We start from the raw sequence: 14207 nt of genomic DNA, 5'->3' as shown, positions 1-14207 counted from the left end.
CTTACTGGGCAAGGACATGTTACCATACTTGAGTTATTGAAGGATTACTTCTGGGGAATGGGGAGGAGAATAATAAAACAATATTAGTTAATATTTTGCACCAAAAGCATCTTTTATCTAAGAGTCACGTGACAGGGTGCAACAACCCCACGCTGGGCCGCCAAGCGTGGACCAATCGTTGTGGGCCCAGGCGACCACACCTCCCCTTCCCTTGTGCATGCTCCAGGTGGAGAAGCCACATAAAAGTAGGTAGCCCAGGTCAGTTGAGGCAGGTGATGGAGGAGGAAGTATGTACCTTGCTGACTCCTGTAACACTTCTGGCAGTAGAGCCTGAAGACCTGAACTACTCTCTAGGTGACTCACCGATGGCAGGGACTGCCTGTTCTATGTCCCAACCGAGAGGGAAGTAAGGCCTATAGGTGGTTGGTTGGTTTTTCCCTACTGAGGAGTCATAGACTGACTGATATTTTTCCCTGCCCAGAGGACTAACTCCTTAATGCAACTGCCTGCCCCAGCCTGGACGCTGCTGGGCTGTAGACTGTTTGTTTGCTTTGCCCACCCAGGGGCTGCAGGGCCATAGACTGTTTGTTTGTTTTGCCCTGCCTAGGGGTTGTAGTCTGCTTACTGCTTTGCCCCTCTCCGGGGGCTAATTCTCCAGTGTAACTGCCTGCCCCAGCCCAGAGGCTGCAGGGCCACAAGACTGTTTGTTCATTTAGCCCAGCCAAGGGGCTCCAGGGCTTCAGATGATTTGTCTGTTTTACCCATCCAGAGACTATGGACTATTTACAGAGTGACTGGGTGCACTAACTGGGCCAATTGGGGCACCCTGGCTTGATGCACGGAACCTGTCACAGGTCACAAAGCACTTTCCGAGGCTGTGTAAGTAATAATGTCCCATTTTTCAGAGGGGGAAACAGACAATCACAGATGCTGACGAGAAATCATTGCACGTAAGGAACTAGTAGCTGAAAGCCGGTACAGTCGTGTGGGTGGAAATTGTGAAGTTGGGTGTAAAAAAGCTGAAAATAGGGGCTCTTGTTTCTATGCACTGGTTTGTAGTGAGCAATCTTGCTGTTTGTACAAGTCTCCCAAAGTCTGTGCACAGAGCTGCCCTTGGGCTGGTGGCACAATCATCTGTTACCCCTCATAGCTGCTACCCCCACCTTCTCTGATCATCTGTCACATTCCAGCCACCATAGGACCTTTGGATCCAACATTTCATCTGGTTGTCCACAGGGCCCTATGACAATTGACCCTGGGGATATTCTGAACAAAAAGAGCTCTCAGCCATGTCTGTAGCTGTTCCTGTCACTTCACACTGACTCAACATCTATTCTAGCCCTCAGAGTGGTACTCCTGGAAGATTTGCGTGGGTGGTAAAGGAGGGGTCTGAGCACTGCAGAAAGGGCCTGAGTGTGTTTGGGGTTATTGTGTGTGCTGATTGTGTTGTTGTGTAGGAAGTTTTGAAGAGCCATGGCAGTTGGGCCAAGTAATCCACCATCTATGCAGTCTCCCTCATATAAGCAATGAAATTGTTGCATGCAAATTAGCTGTAGAGTAAGGGTGGTGATTGATTGAGTTGCTGCTGACATAACAATCCTCTAGGACTCTTGGCATGGCATAGAATATGCCTTACTATAGCTGAAAGCCTGTGCTGTCACTTAGGCATAATTTGCAAAGTCAAAATGGCTGAGAACTTAACACATTAATGGTAACAGACTGCGAATCCCAGTGATGATTGAACCTGGTGATATTCCAAATGAAAAGGCCTGTTGAAGCTATATCTTTTAGACAGATATCTAGTTATGAGAGCATATACCCAGCCGATTATGAAAGGAGACATATGATTGACCATTTTGCTAATTCCCCTCTCCTTCAGAGGAGTTAAATTGGTAAGACTATGAAACAATGTGAAAGAATAAGAGTTTTTCTTCTGTTTATAGATTACTGGCAATGCTTGGTATTGACCTGATTATGTAAGGTACTAAAGCGTAATCCTCAAAAGGTAGTTAGGTGCCTAACTCCCATTGATTTCAATGCACAATAAGTGCCAAATACCTTCTAGGATCTGGGCCTCAGTGTCTCCATGTCCTCAACTTCCATTGACGTGGGCACCTGAAAACTCTAAAGATTTTAATTTTTTGAAATGTTTAATTTCTTGTTTTATATTCAAGTAATCCACTAGTCCTAATAATTCATTGCTAATAACTTAGCAATAGTCTTTGTTAGATACACAGTTAACATATATACAGACTATCTTAATTCCGGTCACTCTTTCAGTCTAACCTAAAACCAGCTGTCTCCTCCCACTGTCAGCTCCCACATCTGAAGATTCTACGTATTGTCTTTGCATGCCAGTAATACCACACTTTCCTTTGGGGGCTCCATCAATACAACCTGAGACAACAACATGCTGACGCATTTGTGACCCAAGAACTTGTTAATGCTGACTGGTAAAGGGAGGGGGAGAAGACAGGAATATCTTGATTCTGGTACGTACAATCTGGTTCATCAGTCAATGTCATTTGAGGTCTTAAATAAAAGCTGGAGTCACACTGGTTATTAGTATATGAGGAGATATGTTTATATACTGATAATGTGGTTTTAATGTCTATATCCAGACAAGGATGAAAAACAGGTTTTCCTCCAAATCGGAGGTAAGAAATGTCTCTCTCTGTCAGAATGTAAATTAAGCACTGGTAAGCTAACATACTGGATGCCCTTTACATATGAAGTCAGAAGATAACAAACAGATGTGAAGTCAACAGGGAAGGAGCACACAGGAAAAACAAATCACAGGTGGTTATTCTGGCTGTGTGCAAAGACAATAAACTTTGGGAGTATATCTATGAATGAAAGAAGACATCCCATCTTCCTGCACCGACAAAGTAAATGGACAGTGCATTTACATTCGTGAAAATGGGATCTCAGCCAACCTTGGTTGAAAAGCTGCAGAAGACTTTGAGGATGAGATAAACTTCTTTAGAGAGGAGGTTAACCTGATAGTTAAGTTTAGTTTCTAGAAAGTGTGTTATGATTTTGTTTTATATATAACCATTTGTTTCCAATATTCTTACTCACTGTCACTTGAATCCTTGATAAACTGATTCTAGTTTTCATAACTATATCTTAGTGCTATGATATTAAGCAAGGTGCTGATCTTAAGTTGAATCATACAAGCTGGTGTGTACATTGTTCCTTGGGGGACAACAGACCTGGTACTTCTGTGAGTGCTCAGTGACCCCGAGGCTGAACACCCCAGGGGTAATACTTCAAAAGGATTCAGGGAGTGGGGTGCAACTATGGTTAATCTGCAAGGCAAATGAAGGGCTGGCATTGCCCAGAAGAGAGTGCTTGGGTGACTTATATGGAGGGGGTGTCAGGGACCTGACACCAGTTGAGCACAAGCAAGATTTCCTCACAGTAGAGGCAAGGGTCTAACTAGGAGACTCACAGTCCTAGGTACCCTGAGAACTGTCACAGCATTGCTCATTTATTAAATAACATTGCTAAGTACACAGGGCTGGTGCAACCATTTAGGCAACCTAGGTGTTTGCCTAGGGCACTAGAGTTTGGGGGGCGCCATTTTCTTTGGCAGTGACAGGTTCTTTGGCTGCGCCGGTTGCCGCTGGCATTTAGGCAGAGGGAGCTGGGGCAGAGAGTGCGGGGAGGGCCACCTGCAGCAAGTAGGGGGGGGGGCAGCACGCAGGGGAACTTCCTGCCCCAGCTCACCCCTGCCCCGCCTCCTCCCCAAGCACACTGTTGCTACTTCACTTCTCCCGCCTCCCAGGCTTGCGGCGCCTAAGCTGATTGGTGCTCATGCTCGTGCACGGAGCAGGGTGAGCTGGGGCGGGGGGGGTGCCTCAGGGCGGAGGGTGGGGAGCTACTGCTGTGGAGGGCACCTCAGGGTGGAGGGGGGGAGCTGCCATGGGGGCGGGAGGGCGCAAGGTGGAAGTTTTGCCTAGGGCGCAAAACATCCTTGCACCGGCCCTGTAAGTACACACTGTTCATGGAGAGTAACCACTTTTAAAAATTAGATCCTGTGGACAAGATCCTGACCTATGAAGCAGCCTCTTTGCATCACACTACAGCAGTATCTAGCCCTAAAGATGGTTTAACTCACTCAGGGAGGATTACCGCAGCATAAAGTTGACTCTCCAATGTCATACAGTTGATGTAAGGGCTCTTATGCTACTCTCTTCACTACTGCTGGCTAAGTGAGAAAAAGAGAAAGTGACCAGAGGGAAAGGGGATGTGTCCAGAATGCTCCTGCTCTATATCAGTCCTTGTGGCCATTTTCTGCCTGTCATAGTTAGTGCAGCCCTGAAGTTGCTTTAATATGGTTTATGGAGACCAGACTTGCACAAAGCAACAGCAGGATTAGGGAAGTGCAAAGGTAAGTTTTAAGCTACCTTTGCACATACACCTCTGACCAGTGCTTTCTGCAGTTCAGTTGCAACCCAGATTACGGCTGAGCATTTCAGACGTTTAATTTCTTCACTAGGCAGTCCAAATATCAAAGGCAATAAGAGTACATTATGGATTGCTCATAATAATTCACTTTTGAAAATGAACAAGAGCCTGAAAAATAAAAAAAAGTGGTTGTTGGGCAGAAACTGGGAATGCGACATTTAAAAATAGACGGAGTAAATCTCTTCAAAACAAATGCGTTTTATGGAAGTCCTGACAACCTGAAATGCAACAGCAATAAAACACAGTCCATAACATCCCAAAACACTTCAAAGTAGATTTAACCTTTCATTGAAGATTGTGGACATACTTTCTCCATATATTTTGCATTAATTTGTTGCATCTCATACCCCACAACTACTGTACAAAAATATATAAAATACAAATTAACTCCTCATAAGCTAGCCTGGGGGAATATAGCAGTGCAGTCTTTCACACTGAAAATTTTTTTTATCTTAAGATTACTTTTTTAAACCAGAGAAGTCTCTAAAAACATTTATTCAATAGGAGCTTCAATAAACATAATTGTCAAAGGCTTAGCCACCACTTGCATTACCCAGCATGTACATAAATAGAAATATGGAAAGTAATGATACTGATGCTGAAACAACAACAGCCTTCATTATAAGTTAAACATGTCAGCATTGTAATGTGTGATTATTCAACCAAAATTAGGGCCAAGAACTAACATGCTTACAAAATACTGTGCTGAAAGGCTTTTATGAACAGTTTCTTCTAATTCCCCTTTTCCTAAGCATATTGTGTATATTAAAAGTGCCTGGTGGCTTTATAAATCAAGGAAATGCATAGCTGACCTGTTTAAAACAAGAAGAAATCAATTCAATTTTTTCTTTAGTAACTAGGGAGTAGTATGGATTGAATTTTCAGAGCAGATCTAAATTAAAGCTATTTTTCTATGTATGTCAGAAAGTATGATCATTCATTTCAAAATTGGAATGTACCACCGGTATTTAGTTAAAAGAGTGCATTACTGAGAGGTTGAATGGTTTGCTTCCCATACTGAAGACAGCTTGGTGACTATAACCAGGGTGTCACTATTTTTGTTCCATTAGAGTTCATTCTGATGATGAAATCTGTTTCTTTTTCCGTCTCTTCTTTTTCTTTTTCTTCCTCTTTATATATTTCCGTACACTGGTCTTCCTGTACTTTCGTTTTCTTTTCTGCTTCCTAGTTATCAAATAAGAATTTCAAAACAACTTTGAAATGGTGAAGTTAAAATAGTGGTATAAATAAATTACTGATGATATTCAAATAGGAAAGAACTCAGATAGACTTTCAGATCACTGGGTGATTTTAACATGAATAAAGATGACAGAACCTGGCCCTAGAAAAGGCAGAGGCCATGCCCCCAAGGAGTTCACAATACGAATGAGACAAATGAGATTCAATATTTATTAAGCATTAACTGTGAGATTTAGAAAAACCTGTACTGTCTCTTCTACAGTCTCAGGATCAGAGTTTTATGAACCTGATATTTTTTCCATTCAATATTGAATCTATTATTATTATCCTTAATCACAGTAAGGATATGCAACAATGATTTACTTTATAATCCAGGTTTGAGATCATCAGTGGTTCCCATTCGCCATCCATCTCTTCATCCCTGTCATCTGGCTTCTTAACATCTGGGCCAGGAAAGTGTTCTAGCTGGTCCCAGTCCTGAAATTATATTTATGTGTCAGAAAGGCTAAGAGTTCTAAAAATACATTTGTTGTGAATGAATGAATGCTTTGCTGGGAAATGCTACTGCTCACATGGGAACAGATTTACACAATACCCCATTTTCTCTTAAATGCATGCCTTTGTTCACAATAAAGATTTGTTTGTTCACTGGTTAACCAGTAACCTCATTACCTTTCATATTTTTATCTGGACAGGTGCCACTTTCCCCCACCAGATCCTGAGTTTTGATTAACTGAAATCTGAGTCAGATTAACCCCTACAGGTAACATACCAGTGCTATTTGATTCTCTGAAACCACTGAAGCAGCTGAGATGGAGGGAATACAACTTAGTGACAGGCATGTGGTGGTACCACTGCCACCATACGTAGGAGTTCAGCCATTAGAAACTAGTAGTGCTAAATGCCAGCCAGGCCTTTGTAAGAGTGCTGCTAGCATGGGCTGCCCAACAGAGGGTCTCAGTACATTTTCAGGTCAGTCTGGCACCCTGGCAAAGCATTAGGAAGCTTGGGCTGCTGTATCTCTGCTCCCAATAGACTTTCCGCCACTGGGGGCCTGGAATTTGGGTTCTACTGGCTTGTGTCAATAGAACTCAATGGCTAAATCAGGCCCCATGAATCCCTGCAACAGTTACATGCTTTTCCTGGTCTGTCCTGCAGATTTCTACACAGTAGCAGGTCATTTTGAGTTTTGTTACATTATTCTAGATTTAACATTTGACCTTCATAATTACCTGGAATAACTACACACAAACACAGACACAGTCAAGACTTATGAACCTCAAACTGAAACTACCCAGGGCTGACCGGGGCGGGGGGGTGGGAAGTGGGGCAATTTGCCCCAGGTCCTGGGTCCTGCAGGGGCCCCCATGAGAATATAGTATTCTATAGTATTGTAACTTTTTTTTATGGAAGGGGCCCCCAAAATTGCTTTGCCCCATGGCCCCTGAATCCTATGGGCAGCCCTGAAACTACCACAACAATATTTAACTTTTAATTTCTTCCTGGAAAACATATACTCACTCCAAAATGAAAGCAGTGACATTATTAAAATAGCAGTTTCTCTGAAGAGAAACTCAAGCAACACTGGGTTTGATCATGATTATTTGTGTGCCATTTGTTTACTATCCTTCTTAAATCTTGTAAGCAAGCTAGAATTAGTGAATTAATGAATTGTTATTACGTATTTATAAGCAGGCGGTGGACTAAATTATTTAATACATCTTCTCCATCATTAATGTCTAGGATTCCATCCTGCCTACATGAATTAAGAGAAAAGTGTAAGCAAAATACGCTAGAGTGCCCATAAATCAAATTCAGCAGTCAGACATACAGCTGCAACTCCCAATGACATCAATGAAAATAGCAAGAATGTATTCAAAGATGTAATTTGGCCTGGTAGGTTTAATATAGGTCAGCCAGTCTAGACCAGGTTATTAAAAAATGTATATAGAAAAATCAAGAGACCTCAAGGTAATAATGATCAAAGTCATGCTATCCAGAGTAAAATACGACTATTAATTATTCCCTTACTGCTGGTTTCTTCTCTTCAAGATCCTCAATCATTTCCCTTTCATCCTAGTCTTCAGGGTTCTTTACATCAGGATCCTTTATCTTTTTGGAAGGTCAGAATTCCCAATCTTCTTCTAGATGACTAGATTCCATTTTTTTTTGGTTGGTTGTCAATCTTTACTTCATAAGTACCATCTGAATGAATGATCAAAGTACAGTTGGGTGTACACATCATCCAAAAGAAAAAAAGGAAAGTACATTAAAGTTATAATATGGCTGTAGATGTCAGTTTTCCAATGCAATGTTCCAAATACCTGGTTGGCCCTCTTCACCATCATACCAAAATGTAAATCTTAAGGGAATGCAAAACATAGCTTGACCCATTTATATACAGAATGTCAACATAAACAGCTAAAACTTATTCTTTTGTGTCTTAATGTTAAATTGCTTTGAGTGTTCTACAAATTAAATTAAGTCTGTCTATTAATTGCAGTTAGCTCATGTGATTAACTCAAAAAAATTAATCACAATTAATCACAGTTTTAATTGCACTGTTAAACAATAGAATACCAATTGAAATTTATTAAATATTTTGGATCTTTTTCCACATTTTCAAATATATTGATTTTAATTACAACACAAAATACAAAGTGTACAGTACTCACTTTATAATTTTTGATTTTTACAGATCTTGGCACTGTAAAAATGATAAACAAAAGAAATAGTATTTTTCAATTCTCCTAATACAAGTATTGTAGTACAATCTCTTTATCATGAAAGTGCAATGTACAAATGTAGATTTTTTTTGTTACATAACTCAAAACCAAAACAATCTAAAACTTTCGAGCCTATACATCCATTCAGTCCTTCTTCTTGTTCAACCAATCGCTAAGACAAACAAGTTTGTTTACATTTACAGGAGATGATGCTGCCCGCTTCTTATTTACAATGTCATCTGACAGTGAGAACAGGCGGTCACATGGCATTTTGTAGCTGACATTGCAAGGTATTTAGGTGCCAGATACACTAAACATTCATATGTCCTTTCATGCTTTGGCCACCATTCCGGAGGACATGCTTCCAGGCTGATGATGCTCATTGACAAATAATGCATTAATTACATTTATGACTGAACTCCTTGGGGGAGAATTGTATGTCTCCTGCTCTGTTTTATCCACATTCAGCCATAGATTTTGTGTTATGGCAGTCTCGGATGATGACCCAGCACATGTTGTTTCACTACAGATTTGACAAAATGCAAAGAAGGTACCAATGTGAGATTTCTAAAGATAGCTACAGTACTGGACTCAAGGTTTAAGAATCTGAAGTGCCTTCCAAAATCTGAGAGGGATGAGGTGTGGAACATGCTTTCAGAAGTCTTAAAAGATCAATACTCTGATGCGGAAACAACAAAATCCGAACCACCAAAAAAGAAAATCAATATTCTGCTGGTGGCATCTGACAGGTGATGAAAATGAACGTGCATCAGTCCACATTGCTTTAGATTGTTATTGAGCAGAATCCATCATCAGCATGGGCACGTCCTCTGGAATGGTGGTTGAAGCATGAAGGGACATATGAATCTTTAGTGTATCTGGCATGTAAATATCTTGCGACGCCAGCTACAACAGTGCCATGCAAATCCCTGTTCTCGCTTTCAGATGACATTGTAAACACGAAGGGGGCAGCATTATCTCCTACAAATGTGAACAAAATTGTTTGTCTGAGCAATTGGCTGAACAAGAAGTAGGACAGAGTGGACTTGTAGGCTCTAAAGTTTTATGTTGTTTTATTTTTGAATGCAGTTATTTTTGTACATAATTCAACATTTGTAAGTTCAACTTTCATGATAAAGAGATAGCACTACTGTACTTGTATTAGGCGAATTGAAAAATACAATTTATTTTGTTTTTTTACAGTGCAAACATTTGTAATAAAGAATAATATAATGTGAGCACCGTGCACTTTGTATTCTATGTTGTAATTGAAACCAATATATTTGAAAATGTAGAAAACATCCAAAAATATTTAAATAAATGGTATTCTATTATTGTTTAACAGTGCAATTAATCATCCAATTAATTGCAATTAATTTTTTAATCATGTGATTAATTGCAATTAATATTTTAATCACTTGACAGCCCTAAATTAAATGTAAGACTTATCTTCAGCTTCCCATTAAATATTCAATCAAGAGTCCTCTGCGGACTAGTGATTAGCACGCCCAGTGTCAGCTCCCACCAGGGAGGTCTTTCATTCAGTCCCTCTTCTCACCAAAAGCAGAGTGAGGTGGGCATAAGGCTGATGCCCCTTCTGCAGTAGGGCAGTTGGTAGGGGATCCCAGGCCCTCCTATTCTACCAGGCTCCAGCACAGGGCCCAAAGAGGGTCAGCAGTGTCTGGCACCCAGAGTGCCCTGAGTTGGGTCAGTTCCTACCCTCTGTTTCTCTCCCTCAGCTCCAAGTCCAAAATCAGGTTAAAAAAAATGAAAAAAGAAAACTAAACCTTCAGCTCCAGCCAGGATCAGCATAGTCTTTTTCTTTGTGGGGAGGCTTGTCCAATACTCTTGTCCAGGAGCCCTCAGGATAGGTCAGTCTTCCTCCTCAGCCTTCCCACTTCTGGGCTGAGTTACTCCCTTTTCAACATCTTCTCCACTTGGAGCAAGCTGTGCAGGTCTGGAGGGGCAGGGCTACCTGGGCCCAGTGTTGTCCTTTAACCCCTTCAGACCCAGTGTGGGGTTTGTACACACACTGGTAGATGTCACTATAGATTAAGTTTCTTAACTCAAACAAGACTTCATTGGGGTTGCACAGGTGAAACTGAAGACAGAAATTGGACCTTTAAGGGAACAACTTAAAAATTACACTTCAGTCTGAAAATTTTTGTACCTGTTAAGTTACAAGTAAAACCTAAGATTATTATAAAAGAAAGATTAGAGAAAATAATTTTTTGTTTTGATTTTTTTCAGTGTGTACCTTGTGCATTTGACAGCACTACTGGTCAGTTTCTAATATCTGGCTTTTTGCACTCCATATGGCTTAGGAGGGGAAAGGGTGCACATATATCCAGCATAAAGGATATCACAAAGCTTCAATTATCTAAGCAATTTGCATTAGTGTTCTAAATATATAAACAAAAGCATTATATCTAGGCTTGAAATATTAGATTTTTATTGGTGACTGTCGGTAAAAGTCAATGTCACTATACACACACAAATCGATGAAAAATATTTACAGTAACAATAATCAAAATATAAGCTAGGCAAATGAAGAAAAATGCTGCTAAAGAATATATTAGAGTTTGATTTAAGGATATTTACTTTGTATGTTTTGACATATGATGTTGACAATTTGTATTTTAACAGTTATAAAGCTCTAACTTTTTGAATCTTAATGTCTGCTGTCATTAAATAATTACTGTCTGATCATGCATAATTTCCTACAACTGTGAAAATGTAAATCAATACATTGAAAAAATACTTAAAACCCATAATTTTGTGCAACTGTGAACATTCAAATTGAAAAATAAAAAAATGCTTAAAAAGAAACACCAATATTATCTTATCAAAATTATAAAAAATAAAAATCAAATTCTGCCAAGCCTAATTATATACTAATGGAACAGATCTGACTGCAGATCAAAAGATTCAGGTCTGTTCCTTTCCTCAACCCTTAATCTCTTGCTAGTTTTATACTCTAAACTCCCTGAAGCTAGGACTATGTGCCTGATTTTGCTCTCATACAGGTGTACCTCCCCTATATTCAATGGGCCTGATTCTCCATTGCCTTACACAATTCTGAGTTGATAAGGTTTTGCACCCAGTTTGCATTCACTTTGCACATGTGTAAATGACTTCATAAGTAGCTAGATCCTCAGCTAGTACAAACTGGCATAGTTCCATTGAAGTCAATGAAGTTACTGATTTAAACAAGCTGAAGATCTGGCCCAAGGTGCAAGGCAGGAAAGATGCAATAGCAAAAGGAAGATCACGCAAAAAGTAAGCAAAAGGAGGTGGTAAGCAAAAGGAGGTTCAAGCCCTGTGTCTTTCTATATGTATGTGTGTACTTTTGGTTGTTAGTGCAATGGAAATAATATATAATAATGTAATAGGGAAAACGTGTGATTGCTAAAGCACTCATATAAGTTATCATATATCCATTCTGAAAAAATAATTTTAAAAGCCAGAAAATACACAGAAAAATGTGAACATATAACATACATTATCTTTTGTCATTCTAAGCCATTCACATGTAAACCTAGCCATTCATAGCTTGACTAATGATCTTAGTTATTATGTGGTATAGCATTTATTTTAAATCACTCTGCCTGCTGGGTGCATTGTTATAATGTAGAGAGGTTATGAACTAACCATATTTTTTAAAATTTAGACTAAAATCATGAGATGATTTGTTTTGTACCAAGCGAAATGATGGTGTACCTGGAAGATCAATATGCCCTATAAACGATGGGCATGATGGGATCAGAAATAAGAGCATTGGTCTAATTAGAGGAACCACAAATAGACTCTGATAACTGTTAAATTAGGTTCCTAAGATTTTGTTCTCTATGGGCCAGACCCTGATAATAAAGCCAAAGGGAGTTTCAAAATGTTTCAATGTTAAGGACTCGAAGGTTTGACCCAATCAGAGCTTCAGCTACTCAGCACCTCTCCATATTAAGCCCTGTGTGTTTTGCCAGAGTAAAGGCTGAGTAAACAATGAGGTCTCATATGTCCATTGAGGCACAGTCCCGTGCTGGCATGATGCATAGTAGTACTACCCCACGGGGATTTCAGGGAGCCAAAATTCATCCTGGAGCTCTACAGTACACAGAGAAATGTGCCTGTACTACCTCCTTTCAATGCCAGGGCATATGTATAGAGAGCAGGGCCTTCCAGCCTCTTCCTCATCCCATTTGGCTGTCTTGTACCTCAGGCAATTCATGGACAGTCCCAGTGTTCCAGGGTACACAGAGATGACAACAGTGGTCAGCTGCAACACAGGGGTATCTTCTTGTGCCCTCCCTGCCTTTGCTCATCCACAGAGCACAACATGGCCTTGAGAAAGGGCTTTAGAACATGGCCCTATAGTACTTGTTTCAATACATTGTAACATTGGATAATGATAATATTGGTTTTCACTTAAAAATGTCAGATTTTTAAGACTCAAAAACAAAACACAGAAGCAGAGAACTTAGGGGTGGAAAGAGATTTTAGCTCATCTAATCCATGTCACTGCCAAAGCAAGGTTGTTTCTTGCAGTGTATACACAATGCTTGATGCAGTCCAGTTTTAACAGACCAAGTAATGCAGGTTCTTACCAATTCCCTTGAGAAACTACTCCACAATCTAATTAACTTCATTGTTAGAAAAAGGTTTCTGGCATTCAGCTCAAATTCTCCTTTTCAAACAATTATTCTTTATTATATCCCCTTCAACCACCACAAACAATTCTTCTCCTTCACTGGAATTTGCAACATTCAAATGTCTGTACTTTACTGTAACATTCAGCCTTGTCACTTTTTAATCAATCTATGCACTGTTATTTCATTTAAAGTGTAGTGCTGCTTTGAAAAATGACTATGTAAACATGACGTGTTTTGAATGCAACAGATCTGCTCCTTGTGTGTACTCAGAGTTACACATACATATCTCAAGGACAGGACAAAAATAACTTTGTATTCTTTTCATCCCTACACAGCTAATACAACTAAGAAAGAGGGAGCTGGATTCTATTCTGTCTGAGGCAGCAACAGAATTATTAACTAAGGACCAAATTCATTCCAGTTGATCAGACAGTACTTGTACAATAGACAAGACAACACTTTATTATATAATTTAAATTTCCTAAAATATGTGATTACAGTTAGTTATCCATACGTATTATAAAATTTTATCAAATGGACATTATTAAGCATTTCTAACAGATATAGAATATTCAGAGACCTTACCAAACATGATGTACTAATTAGACTCTCCATGCATATCCTCTTGATTAAGTTCTGCAGGAAACTGTTTAATATATCCACCAGCATAGTCAATCTTCTGTTTATGTTTTACGGTAAATGGAATTACTAAAGTCTGACCCTCATTACTAAAGGGCTCAAGTCTTGCATAAAATCTGGCATCTTGACTAGTCTGAAGACCAATAATGAGGAGACACAGTAAGATCAAACGTATAAATATAGGAAACCTCTACATAAAGTTACATTTACCCCTTTAGTGTCCTTTCTGGCTCTTAATAATTTACCACTTCCATTACTGCCCTGTATGAGACAAATTCCCCTCTCACTTACACCAGTTCCATTCCACTGACCTCATTGGGATTACGTCAGAATAACTGAGAAGAGGAGGATGTGGTCATATATCTGTAAGTATCTGGTAACTAAAGATACTCCATCTCCAGCCAAGGCTGTTGTTATTCAGCACAGTAGCTACTGAGCCACAGAATGCTGATGTCAATTCAAGAGAGAAGTTACACTCTAATCTAAAAGTTAGACAAGGAATTTACTTCAAGACCACAAACTG

General features: G+C 39.7%; 1 protein-coding gene across 1 annotated transcript; it reads right to left on the bottom strand.

Moving 5' to 3' along the window:
* Nucleotides 1-5207: 5207 nt before the first annotated feature.
* Nucleotides 5208-8398, bottom strand: LOC127055090 (calreticulin-like). Its single transcript, XM_050961694.1, has 4 exons — nucleotides 8349-8398; nucleotides 7705-7878; nucleotides 6037-6150; nucleotides 5208-5658 (listed from the first exon to the last, which is right to left on the bottom strand). Exons 2-4 carry the CDS (start codon nucleotides 7735-7737, stop codon nucleotides 5509-5511), a joined length of 297 nt encoding a protein of 98 aa, XP_050817651.1. The 5' UTR covers nucleotides 7738-7878; nucleotides 8349-8398; the 3' UTR covers nucleotides 5208-5508.
* Nucleotides 8399-14207: the final 5809 nt, after the last annotated feature.

The sequence above is a fragment of the Gopherus flavomarginatus genome, chromosome 7, assembly GCF_025201925.1.
Source record: "Gopherus flavomarginatus isolate rGopFla2 chromosome 7, rGopFla2.mat.asm, whole genome shotgun sequence".
Lineage (NCBI taxonomy): Eukaryota > Metazoa > Chordata > Testudines > Testudinidae > Gopherus > Gopherus flavomarginatus.
The sequence above is the reverse complement of the archived record's forward strand: the minus strand, read 5'-3'. Positions and strand labels throughout refer to the sequence as shown.

What these genes read in the sequence shown, in the direction of transcription:
- LOC127055090 (XM_050961694.1), bottom strand. Translation starts at nt 7,737, where the DNA reads ATGATTGAGGATCTTGAAGAGAAGAAACCAGCA. An exon ending in TTGAAGAGAAGAAACCAGCA is followed by an intron (nt 6,151 to 7,704) that starts GTAAGGGAATAA and finishes ATATAATTTCAG; the next exon opens with GACTGGGACCAGCTAGAACA. An exon ending in TCTCAAACCTGGATTATAAA is followed by an intron (nt 5,659 to 6,036) that starts GTAAATCATTGT and finishes TTTGATAACTAG; the next exon opens with GAAGCAGAAAAGAAAACGAA.